This window comes from Magallana gigas, chromosome 5 (genome assembly GCF_963853765.1).
Source record: "Magallana gigas chromosome 5, xbMagGiga1.1, whole genome shotgun sequence".
NCBI lineage: Eukaryota > Metazoa > Mollusca > Bivalvia > Ostreida > Ostreidae > Magallana > Magallana gigas.
The window spans coordinates 8,081,977-8,097,448 of NC_088857.1; the positions used below are offsets into that span (position 1 = coordinate 8,081,977).

Here is a 15,472-nt window from a genome sequence, read left to right on the forward strand (position 1 = left end):
GTTGTACTACGCGGTATGTTGCAGTCGAAATCAGGCATGTGTTTAATATATTTATTTCATGTCTCATTACTTGTAAATATTTTAGTGCAATCTTACAATATTAAGTAAACAGCGTCAAAGAAAAATCCTGAACATATCAATTATTATATACATAAACGATAACTTCATATGGTTAAAAGAGTCAATAAAATCATCAATTTAATGTCTTTAAATGTCTGACCTAAACAGATTTCTACCGTCATTGGTATGGCTCCTTTAGGTGTCAGATATGTGCATCTGGCAGTTGACAAAGACAAAAATGATGTATCAATCTGCTGTATCAATGTCAAAAATACAGCCAAAATGTCACTGCAGAAATTTACTGTTAGCTTACAAAACACCCTATTAAATCTTTGTCGTTTAAAGTGTCAGATATGGTTCAGTGTCGCCTACAAATAGCGTGGCACGCGACTCGACACATTATCGCTCAATGAGGTGACGTCACATAAGCCAGGTGCGCGGTGGCAAGAACAGCCCAAGCATAGAGTTCGCGTGCCCACTAAGCAATCGATTTTCATAATTCAATGAGCTCCAGACAAAATATTAAACCTCGTATTTACATAGTGTTACTTCTACGAGAAAATCATAACTTTGTATGTCGAGGAACATTTTTCACAACTCTATACCACTTTCCTGCATTTGAATAGGTTAAGTTTCCGGAATAAACATTTACACTACAGACAAAAGCAGACGAGCTGGCGAATACCCGTATTTACAGTAGCAGGTGACTTATTGGTTTTTGGCACGACTAGGGGGAGGACTTCCTCTTCATTCAGAGCGTGTCAACCGTTATATTTCATGCAAGGCCGAGTTTTGGCATGCATATGACATGCATTGGTGGAGTTGTCAGGAAATCTAATAGCACAAAAAAATCGATATTTTTCAATGGATTACTAGCAATTTGCTCGATTGGCTCCAATGCAACATTAATATTTAGTACGTGTCAAAATTAAGCACAGGTGAAAATGTTTTGACATTTTAATGACAATGATGTTTCTCAAGATTTTTTTCCGTGAAAAAAAAAACAAACAAACTAAAATAGGTATTTCATTTAAAAAAAAGAATAGTTCTGTTTTCTTTAACAGAAGCTATTATAAACGTCGATATATATCTGGGGTATTAAATTTCATGTATATTGGTTTGTTTTTTCATCGTAATAAAATATCTCAATTCAATTTTACAAATGAAGTTTTCTGATCAATCAAATTGTACTTTTAGAAATTGACGCGATTTTTCATTGGCTTTAGTGTCTCATTGGGAAAGATTTTTCAAAAATAATATATAAAAATTTGTTAATAAATTCACCATCAGTTAAAGCATTCTGCTTCGTCACAAACACATATGGTACATGTACGAACATGTGTAAAAAAAATCTTACACATTTCTAGTTTTCTATCTTATCAGTTTTTCAATATTCAAAAAGTTTTACGTCAGAAATGTCTCCTTTTGTATCTTTTTTATTTCATATCATTAGTAATTTGCGTCTTATCAATTTTTTTAAATTTCAGTAATCCTATTTGGGTAACAATTCCATTCATTCATTTTCTCAAAACCATATAAATGGTCTTATTAACGAGTGCAAGTCAAATAAACTTATTTACATACATGTAAATGTATTATGTATATAAATTGTCAGGAAGAACAAAGCTAAATCATTGTGTTTGTGGAGAACAGACAAATAATTAGTGATGATTATACACAGATTTTTAAAAGAAATTCAGAGTTCGTGTTTTTATTTTAAAACATTTTCTTGCTAAAAAAAATTTCGAGTTGGGGATACGTGTAATATGTTACATTTTAACTTCGTCACATATTTAATTTTTAATACATAAATTTGATTTTATTTTTTTTACGTGTCAATGTAACCTGCAACAAACCTTTACATCATTTTTATAATCATTATGTGTTAAATTTACAAATAATAAAAACCCTGATTTAAAAACTTGTTCACAAACATACCCTCATGAGTTTTAAAAAAGTGTACATTTGTTCACACATTTATTTTACATATACAGGTGGATAAAAGATGGATTATTATCACTTTATTTAAAAATTTACAAGAGGTTTAGAGGCAAATTCCAACAACTTACAAGTTCTTCTTAAATTGTAATCTAATTATACACAAATGTCGTTGAAAAATTAATATACAGAGAACATATTCAATCAATTCTATTCTCTTGATATGTATATTATCAACAGCTAATCTTTTTAGTTTCATGAAAATACGTCTGTACATAGGAAAAAATGGAATTATTTACTAGTATCTAATTTACAAATTATTTGGTATACAAGACAACATCACCCCGAAGTGAATAAGCTAAACAATATTGCCATAAATTCATATCTCGCATAAAAAGCATGCATATTTCAACAAATTTGATTTATGAATAAATATATACATGTAATGATGAAACTTCGAATCATTACAGAAGAATGTATAGTTTTTGAAGAGTGCCAGAAAAAATGAGGAACACAAGCTTACACGTATACCGCGTGTATTTTGTCTTTACTACTTATCGGAATTCCAATGGCAACCATCATAAAGGTTCACCTTTGTGTAATCTAATATAGGCTAATAACGAATTCCGTTTGAGTCTAGATAGATAAAATGGCCCTTGGGAAAAAAAGAGTAACGTGCATTACACAATGAAGTGTTTAATCGCGATCGCCACCCAAATTATCAGTTGGTTTTGTATTACAAACCTAAAATGTGATATATTCGTTAAACGTCTACCTTTGATGTGAAACACTTGTGTACGTTACAATACATAGAGGACTAATGTGAGTAGGTAAAAGAGTGTTAATTAGTAACATTCGCAACACGGTGTAAATTTATCTACCAATACTAAATAAATACTAAATAAATAACAAATAAAACTCATTTATACAAGGAATGATTTTATATATACCCACTGTTTATTCTGATTTGTATACGTTTTCTTCAGTTCACACGGGACTTGCTGTGTGTTAGTATTGTGCAGTTAAAGAACACTGCAAACAAATGCAGAACAGTTCCCAAATTAAATGATGGAGGAATAAAATATCGGGGTTTCCCACGATCTACTCGTGCAAGCCGTGCGGTTCCAATTTACATTCACCTGCATTATACCTGATAAAGTACATATCAGTTACAACACAACATAAACAAATATGTATACTACTTAAAACTCTCTTTAAATCAAATAAAGTGTCTGAAATAAATAAATTTTTCTATGTAATATAGTCATATTTAACTGTCTTCATAATTTGAGACATACTTTGACACTTAATTTTGGCCAAAGCACGTGGATGGTAGCCGGTTTGTTTAGCATCGGACGCCTGCCATGTGTATCTTCGCTGCAGTATGCATGGCACGGGCCGCGCATCTGGCGCGCGCGTGAGGGCCGTCAGCCAATCGCATCGCGTGTGACAATCGGTATCAAACAATCTACGCATGTCGGACAAGCGACTGACTGTCAATCAACCGCGGGTTACAATTAACGGGAGGCGTGCGCTTCGTCCGGAGACACATTTTAATAGATTAAAGTGCGTGGGAAACGTAGGTCAATTTTACTCTGAACGTGGCTCAGGAAGGGAGCAACATCCGCAATTTATTTCTTTTCACAAATTCGCCTTTTCCGCTTTAAGAAAAAAGAACATGAAACGAAGCTTAAGCGACAGTGAGGCCGAAGATTGCTACGATGATTCTCTGAAATCCAGGTAGGTAGTATTGATGTGTGCATTTTGACAGACACGCGCGTGAATACTATACTACGAACGTACAACTCCGGACTTGTGCCATCGCACGTGCACACGTGCGATATGACATCCACCTTTTTACTTTGGATATAAATACATATGTACGAATTTAATGAACTCATTTGACTTCTAACGAAGGAAATATGAACATAAGTCTTATGGATCTTTTATTTTCATTTACAGCTCTCCTTCACAAAGTTGTCAAATTGGAGACAGGAAAAAAAGGCGTGGGGTTAGTACTTTGGAATTTTAATAAACTTAACGCTAAAATTTCTTATAATTCTTCATATTTACAAGGCAATAATCAAAGCTATTCATAAACACTCCTATTTCAATCCGAAAATTTTATTCATTCATTTTAAAATTAAATTATTTATTTTGTTTTAGGTGATAGAGAAACGGCGCAGAGATCGCATTAACAACAGTCTCTCCGAGCTTAGAAGACTAGTTCCCACTGCCTTCGAAAAACAGGGGTCCGCGAAATTAGAAAAAGCCGAAATTCTTCAGATGACAGTTGACCACTTGAAACTTCTTCATCAGAAAGGTAAATATTCTTCAATCTTTAAAAAACTGTAATCAAAATAATTTTACTTTTACCGCGATTCTACTTTTACATTACATCTCTTTGTACAATATTGTACGAACGAGTTTAAAATAAGAGTGATTGGGAGAAGGCTGTACCTAATTTGTTAAAAGGGTCGTTGATGATACTGTGACAGAGATTAAGATGTCAAGAGAAAAGTAAACGGGACATTTGGCCTTTGTCTCTGGCGATGGCCGATGTGCGACCTAACCGTAGTAACTAGCTAAGATGATTTAATAAAATTAACACTGAAACAATATCGCGGCGATGAGAGGCTAATGTGTGAAATCTTGATGAAACAAAGCCCAAGTGTGCAAGGGCGACACGAGAAAACTATCACTGTCCATGTTAAATATCAGTAATAAAATAAATCATACGAAAATATTCTCTTGGTAATAACGAATAACTCAATTTCTCAAGACTAGATCGTAATGAGATTTACCGATGATGTGGAATAAGATTTGAATTCTTTCTCTTTATTTTCCAGGTTTGAATACTTACAACTATCCAGATCCACAAGCACTGGCCATTGATTACCGGGGCGTTGGCTTCCGTGAGTGTGCTGCAGAGGTTGCCCGTTACTTGGTAGCAGTAGAGGGGCTAGATTTACAAGACCCCCTCCGCATGAGGTTGCTCAGTCACCTTCAGTGTTTCTCCGCCCAACGGGAAGCCGCAGCCAAAGCTTCCCTTCAACATTCCTCCTGGAGCCCCCTTCCCTCTCACACAGGGATAAACAGTCAGTACCCGACAAGTGCGATGACGCCGATGGGGTCCATGATTACGTCACAATTACCGAATCAGTCAGAGTTAAACATGGGTCCTCATTCGTCCGCACAGGCGCTGTCGTCGTTGTCCTACAGTGAATCCAGAGTGAGTCAAACGGACATGTCATCATCCTCACTCCACGGGAATATGCGAATTCAGTCCTCTGCTAACATGTCTTCCCACTCTCAGATGGCCAGCATGAATTCCACGGGACAGGACCCGTTAATTTCCTCCATCCCCCAACTATCCAGTCAGTTCCCAGTGTCTCTTAACTCTATGAACATGATGTCTCAAAACGGGAACTTCAACAGTTCATCAAAGCCGTATCGGCCTTGGGGAGCAGAACTTGCCTACTAAATCAAAAGAACTAAACCACATTCCTTAAACTCATTGCGTGGCAGCAAGTGTGGTGTTGTGTTTGTAAATACAATTTCTTTTTTTGCTGCTTTCAAGTGCTTTTTCTTTTTACAATTAATTTATTCAGATTCATTCTTGGAGTAAACATTTACATATTTTGGATTTAAGTGCCATTGTGTTCAGGGGTATTGCAATAAGAATTTCTTTGTACTTACATGTATATTTTTACAATTTTATTATTATTTTCATTTTTTTGCCACACTTCGATGCTTTTTTCTAGTGCTTATACATGTGATTTATTTTATTGTTTACATTTTGAGTATATGTATACAGTAGAGCAGTGCTTTGTTAGATATCTTTGTTATAGAACGCCAGATTTTTGATACCTTTTTCCCGTTTTGCGTCCGTGTGCTACGTCATTTGCTACCATAACGAGACTTGTCTGTTCAAAGATTTGCGTTTCTATTTTCTACAGACATCTGATAACCTTTAAACGTTAGTTCCATTTTGTGTAGCATTATGACGCAAAAACGGAAAATAGGTCTGTATTTATTTGGCGTTTTTTTTTATTCATTTTCATTTATTGACATTTCCATTTTGCAATTACATGGATCAACTATGCAATAATTCTTTAAACAACGAAGATAAGCGATTACAAAATATTCCTCCAATATCACAACGATTTGAGGTTTACATGCGTTAACTTTTGTAAGTCTGAATATTAGAGTTGTTCAGACTGTTACTTTTTATATATACATTTTTTTCTCCCAATCAAAATGAGCATGCTTGATTACTTGCTTGACTTTACATGTAAGTTTATACATGAATATTTTCAATTTGATACAACAAAATAAACGTTAATGAAATATAATGTCTGTGTTCCATTCCTTTACTTTTATTGCATAGATGTGACTGTCGTATTTTCATCGTTTTAAAAATCATCTCTCTACAAGAAGAAACACAAAGGCGCCGCCATCTTCAAAATTTGTTTGCCTTCTCCAAACTCACTCATGAAAAAATATCACACTCCGATATTTCCATTTAAAATCATCATTCAATTATTTTCTACATATTCTATTTGTTTGCAGATCAACTTATTGCTGTTATTCCATCAATATAATTTCAAAATTTAATTTTTAATGTACCGGTAATTCCTTTATCATAGAGTCTTGAGGGAGGGCAAACAATTACAATTTTAAAGTCGCCCAAAAAAACAAATGATTTTTTGTTAATTGAATTATTTAATAAATAACATAAAAACTCAAACAACCAAATGAATGTGAACATTTTCTAATAATCCCATCAATGAAAAGAAAGTACAAACTGAAACTGTGTTAGTATAAACAGTCTTTATCAAAGACATTCACAAAACAAAAGTTTCCTGAGTACAAGACGTCAGATTCCAGTCTCCACCACTGGTTTGCTCAGGCGAGGCCTTCACAGGACTTCAGCTTATATACCGTCTTATGACAAACCTCATTTTTCATAAGTTTGTTCTGTAAATATAGAATATTATTAATGAATAAACCTGTCAAAGCAATTGAAAAGAAGTTTATTGTTTACAGTTCATTGTTTTCTAATGCCCATTCAAACCATTTTTTGAGCAATCATAATATCTCCTATAAGAAATATCACCTTCATATAAAAAGATTGCTTTTCAATTCACCTGGGGTTTTTTTATATAGAAAGGCAAGTTTATTTTAAAGGCCATTTTTTGTTCTCCACTAAGGTGGAAAACCAATAAATGAAGAACAAAATCATTTACTAGTATATAAATTGTTAATCAAAAATTTATGCTGAAATTTTTCTTAATATATAGATACCCCTTACAGAGTAATCAGAGTGCATCTACTATATGAACTGCCATTATACCAGAGGTGCCTTTAATGATGCCATCATGTAGCTAGAGAAGAGGCTGCCCACTGTCGTACGTCGGTTGGACACTGGGGGTACTTCTGCAGAGCGTCCAGTATCTGGGTCGGGTGGATCAACATCTGCATCAGTCTGTACTCCTTCTGGACTCGGCTGCCTGCTCCATCCACGGTCCGCACTAGCTCCAGGTGGATCAGGTGCTCAAACGCCTGAAAGACCAGGAATTGCACAGAAAAACTCTACATTTAACAACATTCAATACCATACAGATTTTATTCATGGAAATGTATGTCACAGGAATATTTAATAGCTACAACATTGATAAAGATGAGCCTATTAATGAGTACTTAACATTGGATGTTAACAACTGACCTTTAGTACAACTGCTTTTTCAAACACCTGCATGGAAGATTTTCTTTGTGCAAATTTTGAATATTCTACAACAAAAATTGAAATTTACCAATAAAACAACTCAGTAAGGATTTGAATGGTTGAGCTTATTATTTCATACAGTAAATTTATCTATCAATTACCTATTTTAATCAAAATAGATCAACATATCAAAGATAAGGACTTACCACTGTATACCATTTCAAAGTTAAATGGTTCTCCTTCATAAATTTCCGTCAGGTGTTTCATTGCAATGATCAGACAAAGTTCCAGAATAGAAACGCCTACAAGATAAGGCAGGTAATTGCCTATTACTACACAAGAAATCGAGAAACCTTGTATGCTGTATCACAGAGATAAAAGTAATGTGTCAAAATTAGTATTATCACATTAACTGTCAACATACATCATGTTAATGCAGTCTTGTGTGATTATTTTCTTCAATGAAATTTTTTTTAATAAAAGTGTTTTACATCCTACCATGCAGCATAGCCGACTTGGAATCCATTGTGATCAGCTTTCTCGACTCAACAAAATCGCTAACAGATAAACTGGGCGACATTTCGCTTAGCTGACAGACTGGATACATCTGTAAAAGATGGCATCCTTTTACACTATAGTCTTACATATTGTTACAGCATCCCATAAAACTCAGCATACATTACTTGGCTGGGTTAAGATGTTCAACATTTTGATGATAAAACTGACCAGAGTATAATCATTTAAATAATGAAATAGAAAATCCCGATTGTTTCCTCTATAAAATCAGAACATTTTTAGAGATAAAGAAATAATTACCAGCAGCTGTTGGAGAGCTCTAACATCTTTAGTAAACTCAAACTGCTGTCTCAGTATATCAGTAATGGTTGGATCCCTGGCAAGTTGCTGTAATCACAGAATGTTATGACCATTTGCAACACAAGGTCAACCAATACAGAGCCCAAGTATACCCTATACAGAACACAATCATTAACAAACAATTTTGATACATGGAAAAAAATCCAGAGATATATTTTTGACTGGCTTAACATTTTACTATATTTCTAATTATTTTATGCATGAACATCTGCTATATTTGATGACAAACCTCAACTTGAAGATTCCAACTGTCTGCAAATTTTTGATCAGGGAAATTAACATCCAAACATAACAATTTCTTGAATATGACAATAAAGTCTTCAAATGTCTGACTGTTGAAAAGATGAATCTGACGATGTGAAAAGCGAGACTTCACTCTTTTTTCCAACAGTTCAATCACATCCTGTCAAAGAAATAAAATTTCAAGTACAAGAGAGATAACCCCGACTTTTCAAAACAACTAATATTCAAGAACAAGAGAGATAACTCCTATCACACTAAATAAAATATATTCAGGTACATGTATGAGGGATATAACTCCTGCTTTTAAAAAATAGCTACAAAGGAAAGAGATGCCTACCAATCGGCAGGTGATCCCAACAACACAGATAGGAGCCTGGGCTGATTGAGCCACATCAAACAGATTGTAGAGTAGGGTCTGGTTCTTGTGATGGGCAAATAAGTCAAACTCATCCAACAGAAATAAGATTGGTTTACTGCTCTGGTCCCCTAACAAAGCCATTGAAAGAGGTCATATTTCTGAGTAAATGTGAAACCAAATATGTAATTCCATTGATAATGTTAACATTGCTTTAACATATATTTTTTTTAAAGTGAGCCTTCAATATTTTCCATTCTGTCAAAATCTTTTAGTGGCAATATGCCAAAAACAGTCTTCGCAGTGTAAGTGTCCAACTCTCAATTACTTGCCACTTTTCAAGGCTTCCAACAAGAACTGCAGAGTTTCTGAGAATGATCCCTGTAACAAAAACAAACATTTCAATAAATGCAGTTTGTAAAAAAAAAAAAGTTCCAATTCTTGATAAACAAGCTGATCATAAGTTTCCGAACACTGTGCTAAAGCCAGAGTAAATAAGTTATGTGTATGTGCAATGTTATCGATCTACACATACATGTAAAATATGTGGATAAATGAATTTGCTTATAAAAATTGCTAAATATTCATATCAATCGGAATAAGGCACAAGGGTGTATAGAACACAACTTGGGGTAGATCTCTGCAATATCCAGATTTGAGCCTGGGTACCTAATAACAAGAAGTAAAATATTCAGGGCTCCAATGTCAACAAGAATAGAATTCCTGGGTCCCCCGCCGGTCAAGCAGTATACTAGTATCGAGTCTATCGACCAAGGCTGATTCATTATTGTGGTTAAAGTCCCATAACTGAGTCATTATTGTGGTTTAAGTCCCATAACTCCATCAAAAAGTATCGACCAATGCTGATTTTCGAACTTGACCAAGGAAATAGTGGTATAAACATTTGGTATAAATTTAATGAAAATCCGTCAAAATTTGTAGGCATGAGAGCGCTTACAAAAAAGTGTGACGGACGGACACACGGACACACGGACGGACGCCCGGCATTTTTATGTCCCCGCTCCGCGTTGCGGCGGGGGACAATAAAATATGCCTAGCCTTAAAGAAATTTCATCCCTCATAAAAATAATGAAACAGGTTTTACAAAATTACCAGTCACCCTACAAAATGCTGCCTGTTTTCTTAATATTTAATTGTACATGTTATTAATAATTATCTATAACTGCTCTAAAACAGATCTCAACACAAACTGAAGATGAACAATAAAGAGTAAATTTTGTTCCTTTTAAATCATCTGAACACATAAAATTTTGTTACATATCAAAATTTTATGATTAAAGAGAAAATTGCCTACAAAAACTTTGTCTCCAAGAGTGTTCTCCAGTTTCAACTGTCGGGTGATTTCTGTGAGGGCTATCCTATCATCAGTTTGCAACAAACCTGTAAATAAATTAAACAGGGTTTTCCTGGTATTCAATATATATCCACTTTTCAAAATTAGGATTGATATTTAATCAAATATTTACTTTAAAATATTCATATATTATATAAAGTACACAGTACTGTCCAAGTATATTAAGGTAGTCCTATACTCGGCACTAAATGGGCTCAATCATTAAAAGCTAAGCTTTAAATGATAGATATACATTCAAGCAATACATATACAAAAGAAAATATGTATGTTTACATGCTAGTTTGTTTGCTATCACCTCTCAGACGGGTGTACCCCTTGCGAAAATTATTGACAATTATGAAATTTGCCAGACGTCCGTTTTTCCTAAAAATAATTACGAATTTTGGAAAAATTAAAACTGAACATACAAAATAGAGTATAAATATTTATCTAAGCCATATCTCATCAATAATTTTGCGCAAATTTTTGTAAGTAAGTACGCTTTATGGACCTGATACATCAAAATAGAATAAATTCGAAATAGCTTCTGTCTCTAAATTTAAACCGGTTTTAGGAAAAGAAAAAGAAAAATTTGTGGGGGGGGGGGTCAAGGGGGTCAAAACAAAGAAGATAAAAGCATACCTGAGATCCTGGTTAATCAGAAACTTCGTTTTTCATTTTACTTTAACAGAAAACTTCGTTTTTCATTTTACTTTAACAGAATCGAGTTTCTCAACATTAATCATTTCTATCTCTCTTAGAATACATATATTACCGTTCTAATTGCTTATTATTGCCATTGTTTACAACAGCGATGTAGAGCAAAATCAATACCGGGTATCTAAAACGCTTTGTAAAAGTTGAACCAATATTGTAAAATCCGTATTATGACGTAGTGCAATACTCGGACTACTTTAAAGTGCTTATAAATCATTTAAAATTTAGCAGATTTATTATTATTATTTATATTATTATTATTTTTTAATAAGGCTTCATAATTCAACATGACTGCCTGCTTGCAGAGGCATGTATCAGTACCCTATTTCCTCAAAAGGTTTAATTTATATATCAAAACAGTGAAATTTCGTGTCCCCAGTAGAGCTAAGGGATTTCTGCCTGCAATAGGGACTAAATATTTTTAAGTATATCAAACAACATTTTGGATGTCCATTTTCTCCACTATTGTTTGAAAATCACCCTCATTCACATCATTTAAAATTTTTGTTGGTTTTGTTGCAGGAGGAGGACAAAAATATCACGCACATTTGTATTGGTAACATTACTGTGATAACAAATTTTCTTTTGATAAAATTTTCTTGCCATGATTGATGGCTATGTAAACATGTTAATCTGGCATTGTATGGCATTGTAACATATTATGTACATTGTACAACAAGGAGAGCCCGGATTCTGTAAGTGGAACTTGTGTCCAATCTTTTTGGCATCATTAGTCAATAAAATATGTTCAACTCAAACATGTTTTCTCTACTAAATAATTAAAAAGGAAATGTTGATTTTTTTAATTTACAGCCTGCATCTTCTTGTCAATTTAATTTTTGGGCATCTAAATTGTCATCAGGAAGAAAGATAACTATTGCTTTCTTTTCAGCAAGTGGCAAGAAGGAAAACTCTACATGTCTAATTACAGCCTCGATGATTGTCATCAGACATGGAAGTATTATTGCAATTTATATCATATTGTGAAGGGAGCACTTGGATTCAATCCTTATCATCAACAATCATCAAAAATAATTGGAAGGATGTAAATTAATTAACCACTGAATATTATATATCTAAGGTCATTCCTATTAAATTGTTTGTTTGGAATTGCCACCTATAGAAGGTTTCTACACTCAGAAGGGAGGAAGGAATTTTTTCTGATTTTTCAAACTTGAAGTTTAACTAAATTAAGAATTGGAAACAAATAAAAATCTCCTGAGATAATAATAAGGAGTCTCATTTTAAAACCAGATATTTGAATTTTTTCAACTGAACAAATTATTGTGAGTATATGATTGTAATATAAATCTTTGGTATGTTGTAGATTGTACCACATGATTAGCTTATCTCCCTACTTACCATTCAGATGTACTTGTAGAAGATTCTCTCTAATGTGATCATCTAACAATAACTCTGCAATCACATGTTTGATCAGCTGAAAAGGAAATTGCTATGTACTAACACTTGATACTGAGTCATGCATGATACATATTGAGCAGCTTACGTACCTTATAATCAGTACTTTCCATAAAAAAATCTCATTCTAGAAAATCGACACTTAAATATTGTTTTTTCCCCACTGAAGGTTGACTTTTCCAACATTTTACATTACATTTACAGACTTTCTATTTTCATGTAAAACAGTGGGGGAACACAAAAATATATACAAATATATTGAAAGATAATCAGTTAATTCATATAAAAAAAATACATCCTACTAATCATTACTGACCAGGTCTATTTTGCTGCGAAAATTGAATAATATTACTAAAAACAGCTTCATTGATTGTAGAAATAATTTTCGACCAGTGGCAGGTTTAATCACTTGGTGTAATTAATAGAGTGGGGCAGTCAACAGTATTTTTTTGGGGGGGGGGGGGGGGGGGGCAAGAACAAAATTACAGAATGCAATATAAAAGAAAAAAAATTGACGTAAAGCTTGATCAACAAATCAATAGTAAAATGAACATAAAAATGAAATGTGTTACAAAGCTATACAGTAATACAGATAAATGTCTCCATGCATGTAGAGTTAACTAGTAATAATTACAGTCAAACTTTGTTATCTCAAACTAGATGGGACTATTTAAAAACTTTGAAATAACTGAGTATTCAAGATATCAAAGGTAAAATACTTTAAAAATAAGTGATTGGGACTTACAAATTACTTCGACATATCTATTACCGGTATATTCGAGATATTGGTATTTGAGATATTGAAGTTTGGCTGTATATCCATGTCCAAGTTTAATTTGTTAAGCCATGATTCTGTGCTTCATTCAAATCCCAAAGTACTTAAAAAATAAGACTGGCATATGGATAAATCTTGTTTCAGTGGCAATTTCTTTCTCAAATTTATCATTTGTTTTGCGAATAAAAATTTATACAATCATCTGCACAAATTTTTCATGTTCCCTTGACCAGATGAATTTGGCAACTATTTGATTATTCTTACAATTATCTACTGCAATATGCAGCATGATACTGACAATACTTTTATTGTCAATCATTATTGCTGATTCACGACACCTAAAAACTTCTATCAGTGATAGCAAGACTTTGATTATCACTATATTTAGTTAGAATCTACATTGCTGCTACTGTAATCACCATTTACTTCTACCAATGGTACAGTGTATCAAGACTTACTCACCTTCGACTTGCCACTCCCTCTTGGTCCAATCACGAGGACAGAGTTACTTTCTCCTGATGTTGCTGTTCTTCTCAACAAATCTAACAGCTGCCTGTTCAATCAAAATTCTTTTGTACTGTCTGACGATCAAAAATTTGCAAGCTTAAACTGTTATATACTTTTCTCTCTACCTTTTTTTTTTGTATAGTGCTGAGATAAAATTTGTTTTTCTATCTGTTGCATTTTATATGTGTAATAATGGCATTCTGTGATATATTTACCTGAATAAAATGAAATGAAATACCTTTCTTCCTGATGAAGTCCCTCGCCAAGGTATGTACCCTTTTCACTGTTTCTGTATGTGGACATTCCTTCTGTGAGCTGCTTCCTCAGCACTGCCTGACACAAAGAGACAGGAGACATGTCACCTTGTGACACACAACCAACAGAATCTTTCAGGGCAGCAGATTCTGGCGTCGATGCATCATGTGATGTGGCTGCTTTACTTCTTCTCCTGTTCTTTGTCATTGTTGTTCACAGACAAAATGGCTTTTTGGCTTTTCAAAAAATTATATAAATCAACTTAAGATAAAAAGAATTCATATTGACAAGTCAAATATAAATTTAACTGATCATGAAATGGAGTATCAAATTTCATACACTTATACAAACAAGCTCTACAATGTGTCTCAAGATGTTTTTGCATCACATTTTCCTTAATCATTCAAAATTCATGAAACTTTTGAAAACTTTTGTTTCTCAACAATATTCATAAACAGTTATATATAGCCCCAAAACATTTAAAACATTGACTGCATTTGGGCAAAAAGAGCACCAGATTTAAGAGTGGTTTTTTCATGAATTGTTTTCAGCTCAGTTCAAAGTTGAAAATTACTGCTGCACTTTAGTGCGACTTTTAGTACAAGTGCCCATTTCAGACAAAAGTATGGTTGAGTAGCTAAATAAACCTACTTCAGGTAGGTAAATATAAAGCTATGTACAGGTAAATCAAGCTATGTAACTAAATCTAACAAAGAAGAACAGTTCTGGTTAACATGATGATTGATACATTGCTTAATTGACAATCACAATCAGGATGTCAATAAAGAATTGAAATTCATAGTCTACAACAAATAATAAATAATGTTCTTAGCATACAACTAATCATTGTAAATAACGAAGTAAAATATTCACATGTTTTTACCCAATATTTCCCGCCAAATTGTCCACGAAAATTAATCAGTTCTTTCAATGTGGATTCTTGTATGGAGTGTATACATAAAAGTAGAAGGCAACATTGTTGTGGCATCCGCTTTTATCTCTTATGATATAATTTGTTGAATCATCATATAGTTGAAATACCCTTATTATTATATTTAATGTCTATTTTTTAACGAGAATTTATCAATCGAATGAGAGTATGTAAGAACTAATATGGAAGTGTCCGTGGTTTTATAATATACCCAAAAGGACACAATAATACACCCATTGTGGAAACGAAATTAAAAAAAAAATGTTATGTTTAACTATCTTTTTTATATCAGTTGAATTTTTAAAAGAAAATAC

The 15,472-nt window shown here is 33.4% G+C and overlaps 2 protein-coding genes across 2 annotated transcripts; one reads left to right on the forward strand and one right to left on the reverse strand.

Moving 5' to 3' along the window:
- The first annotated feature begins 3,406 nt into the window (after positions 1–3,406).
- LOC105341723 (hairy/enhancer-of-split related with YRPW motif protein 1) lies at positions 3,407–6,131 on the forward strand. The gene is made up of 4 exons (XM_011448403.4): positions 3,407–3,738; positions 3,961–4,009; positions 4,165–4,321; positions 4,848–6,131. The coding sequence occupies exons 1-4, from the start codon at positions 3,473–3,475 to the stop codon at positions 5,480–5,482; spliced, it is 1,107 nt and encodes a 368-aa protein (XP_011446705.1). The 5' UTR covers positions 3,407–3,472; the 3' UTR covers positions 5,483–6,131.
- Positions 6,132–7,354: 1,223 nt separating this feature from the next.
- LOC105341957 (origin recognition complex subunit 4) lies at positions 7,355–15,263 on the reverse strand. Its single transcript, XM_066084792.1, has 13 exons — positions 15,111–15,263; positions 14,211–14,463; positions 13,928–14,018; positions 12,634–12,709; positions 10,516–10,601; positions 9,533–9,581; positions 9,183–9,331; positions 8,832–9,005; positions 8,543–8,629; positions 8,225–8,333; positions 7,933–8,028; positions 7,727–7,791; positions 7,355–7,563 (listed from the first exon to the last, which is right to left on the reverse strand). The coding sequence occupies exons 2-13, from the start codon at positions 14,432–14,434 to the stop codon at positions 7,378–7,380; spliced, it is 1,392 nt and encodes a 463-aa protein (XP_065940864.1). The 5' UTR covers positions 14,435–14,463; positions 15,111–15,263; the 3' UTR covers positions 7,355–7,377.
- Between the last annotated feature and the right edge of the window lie 209 nt (positions 15,264–15,472).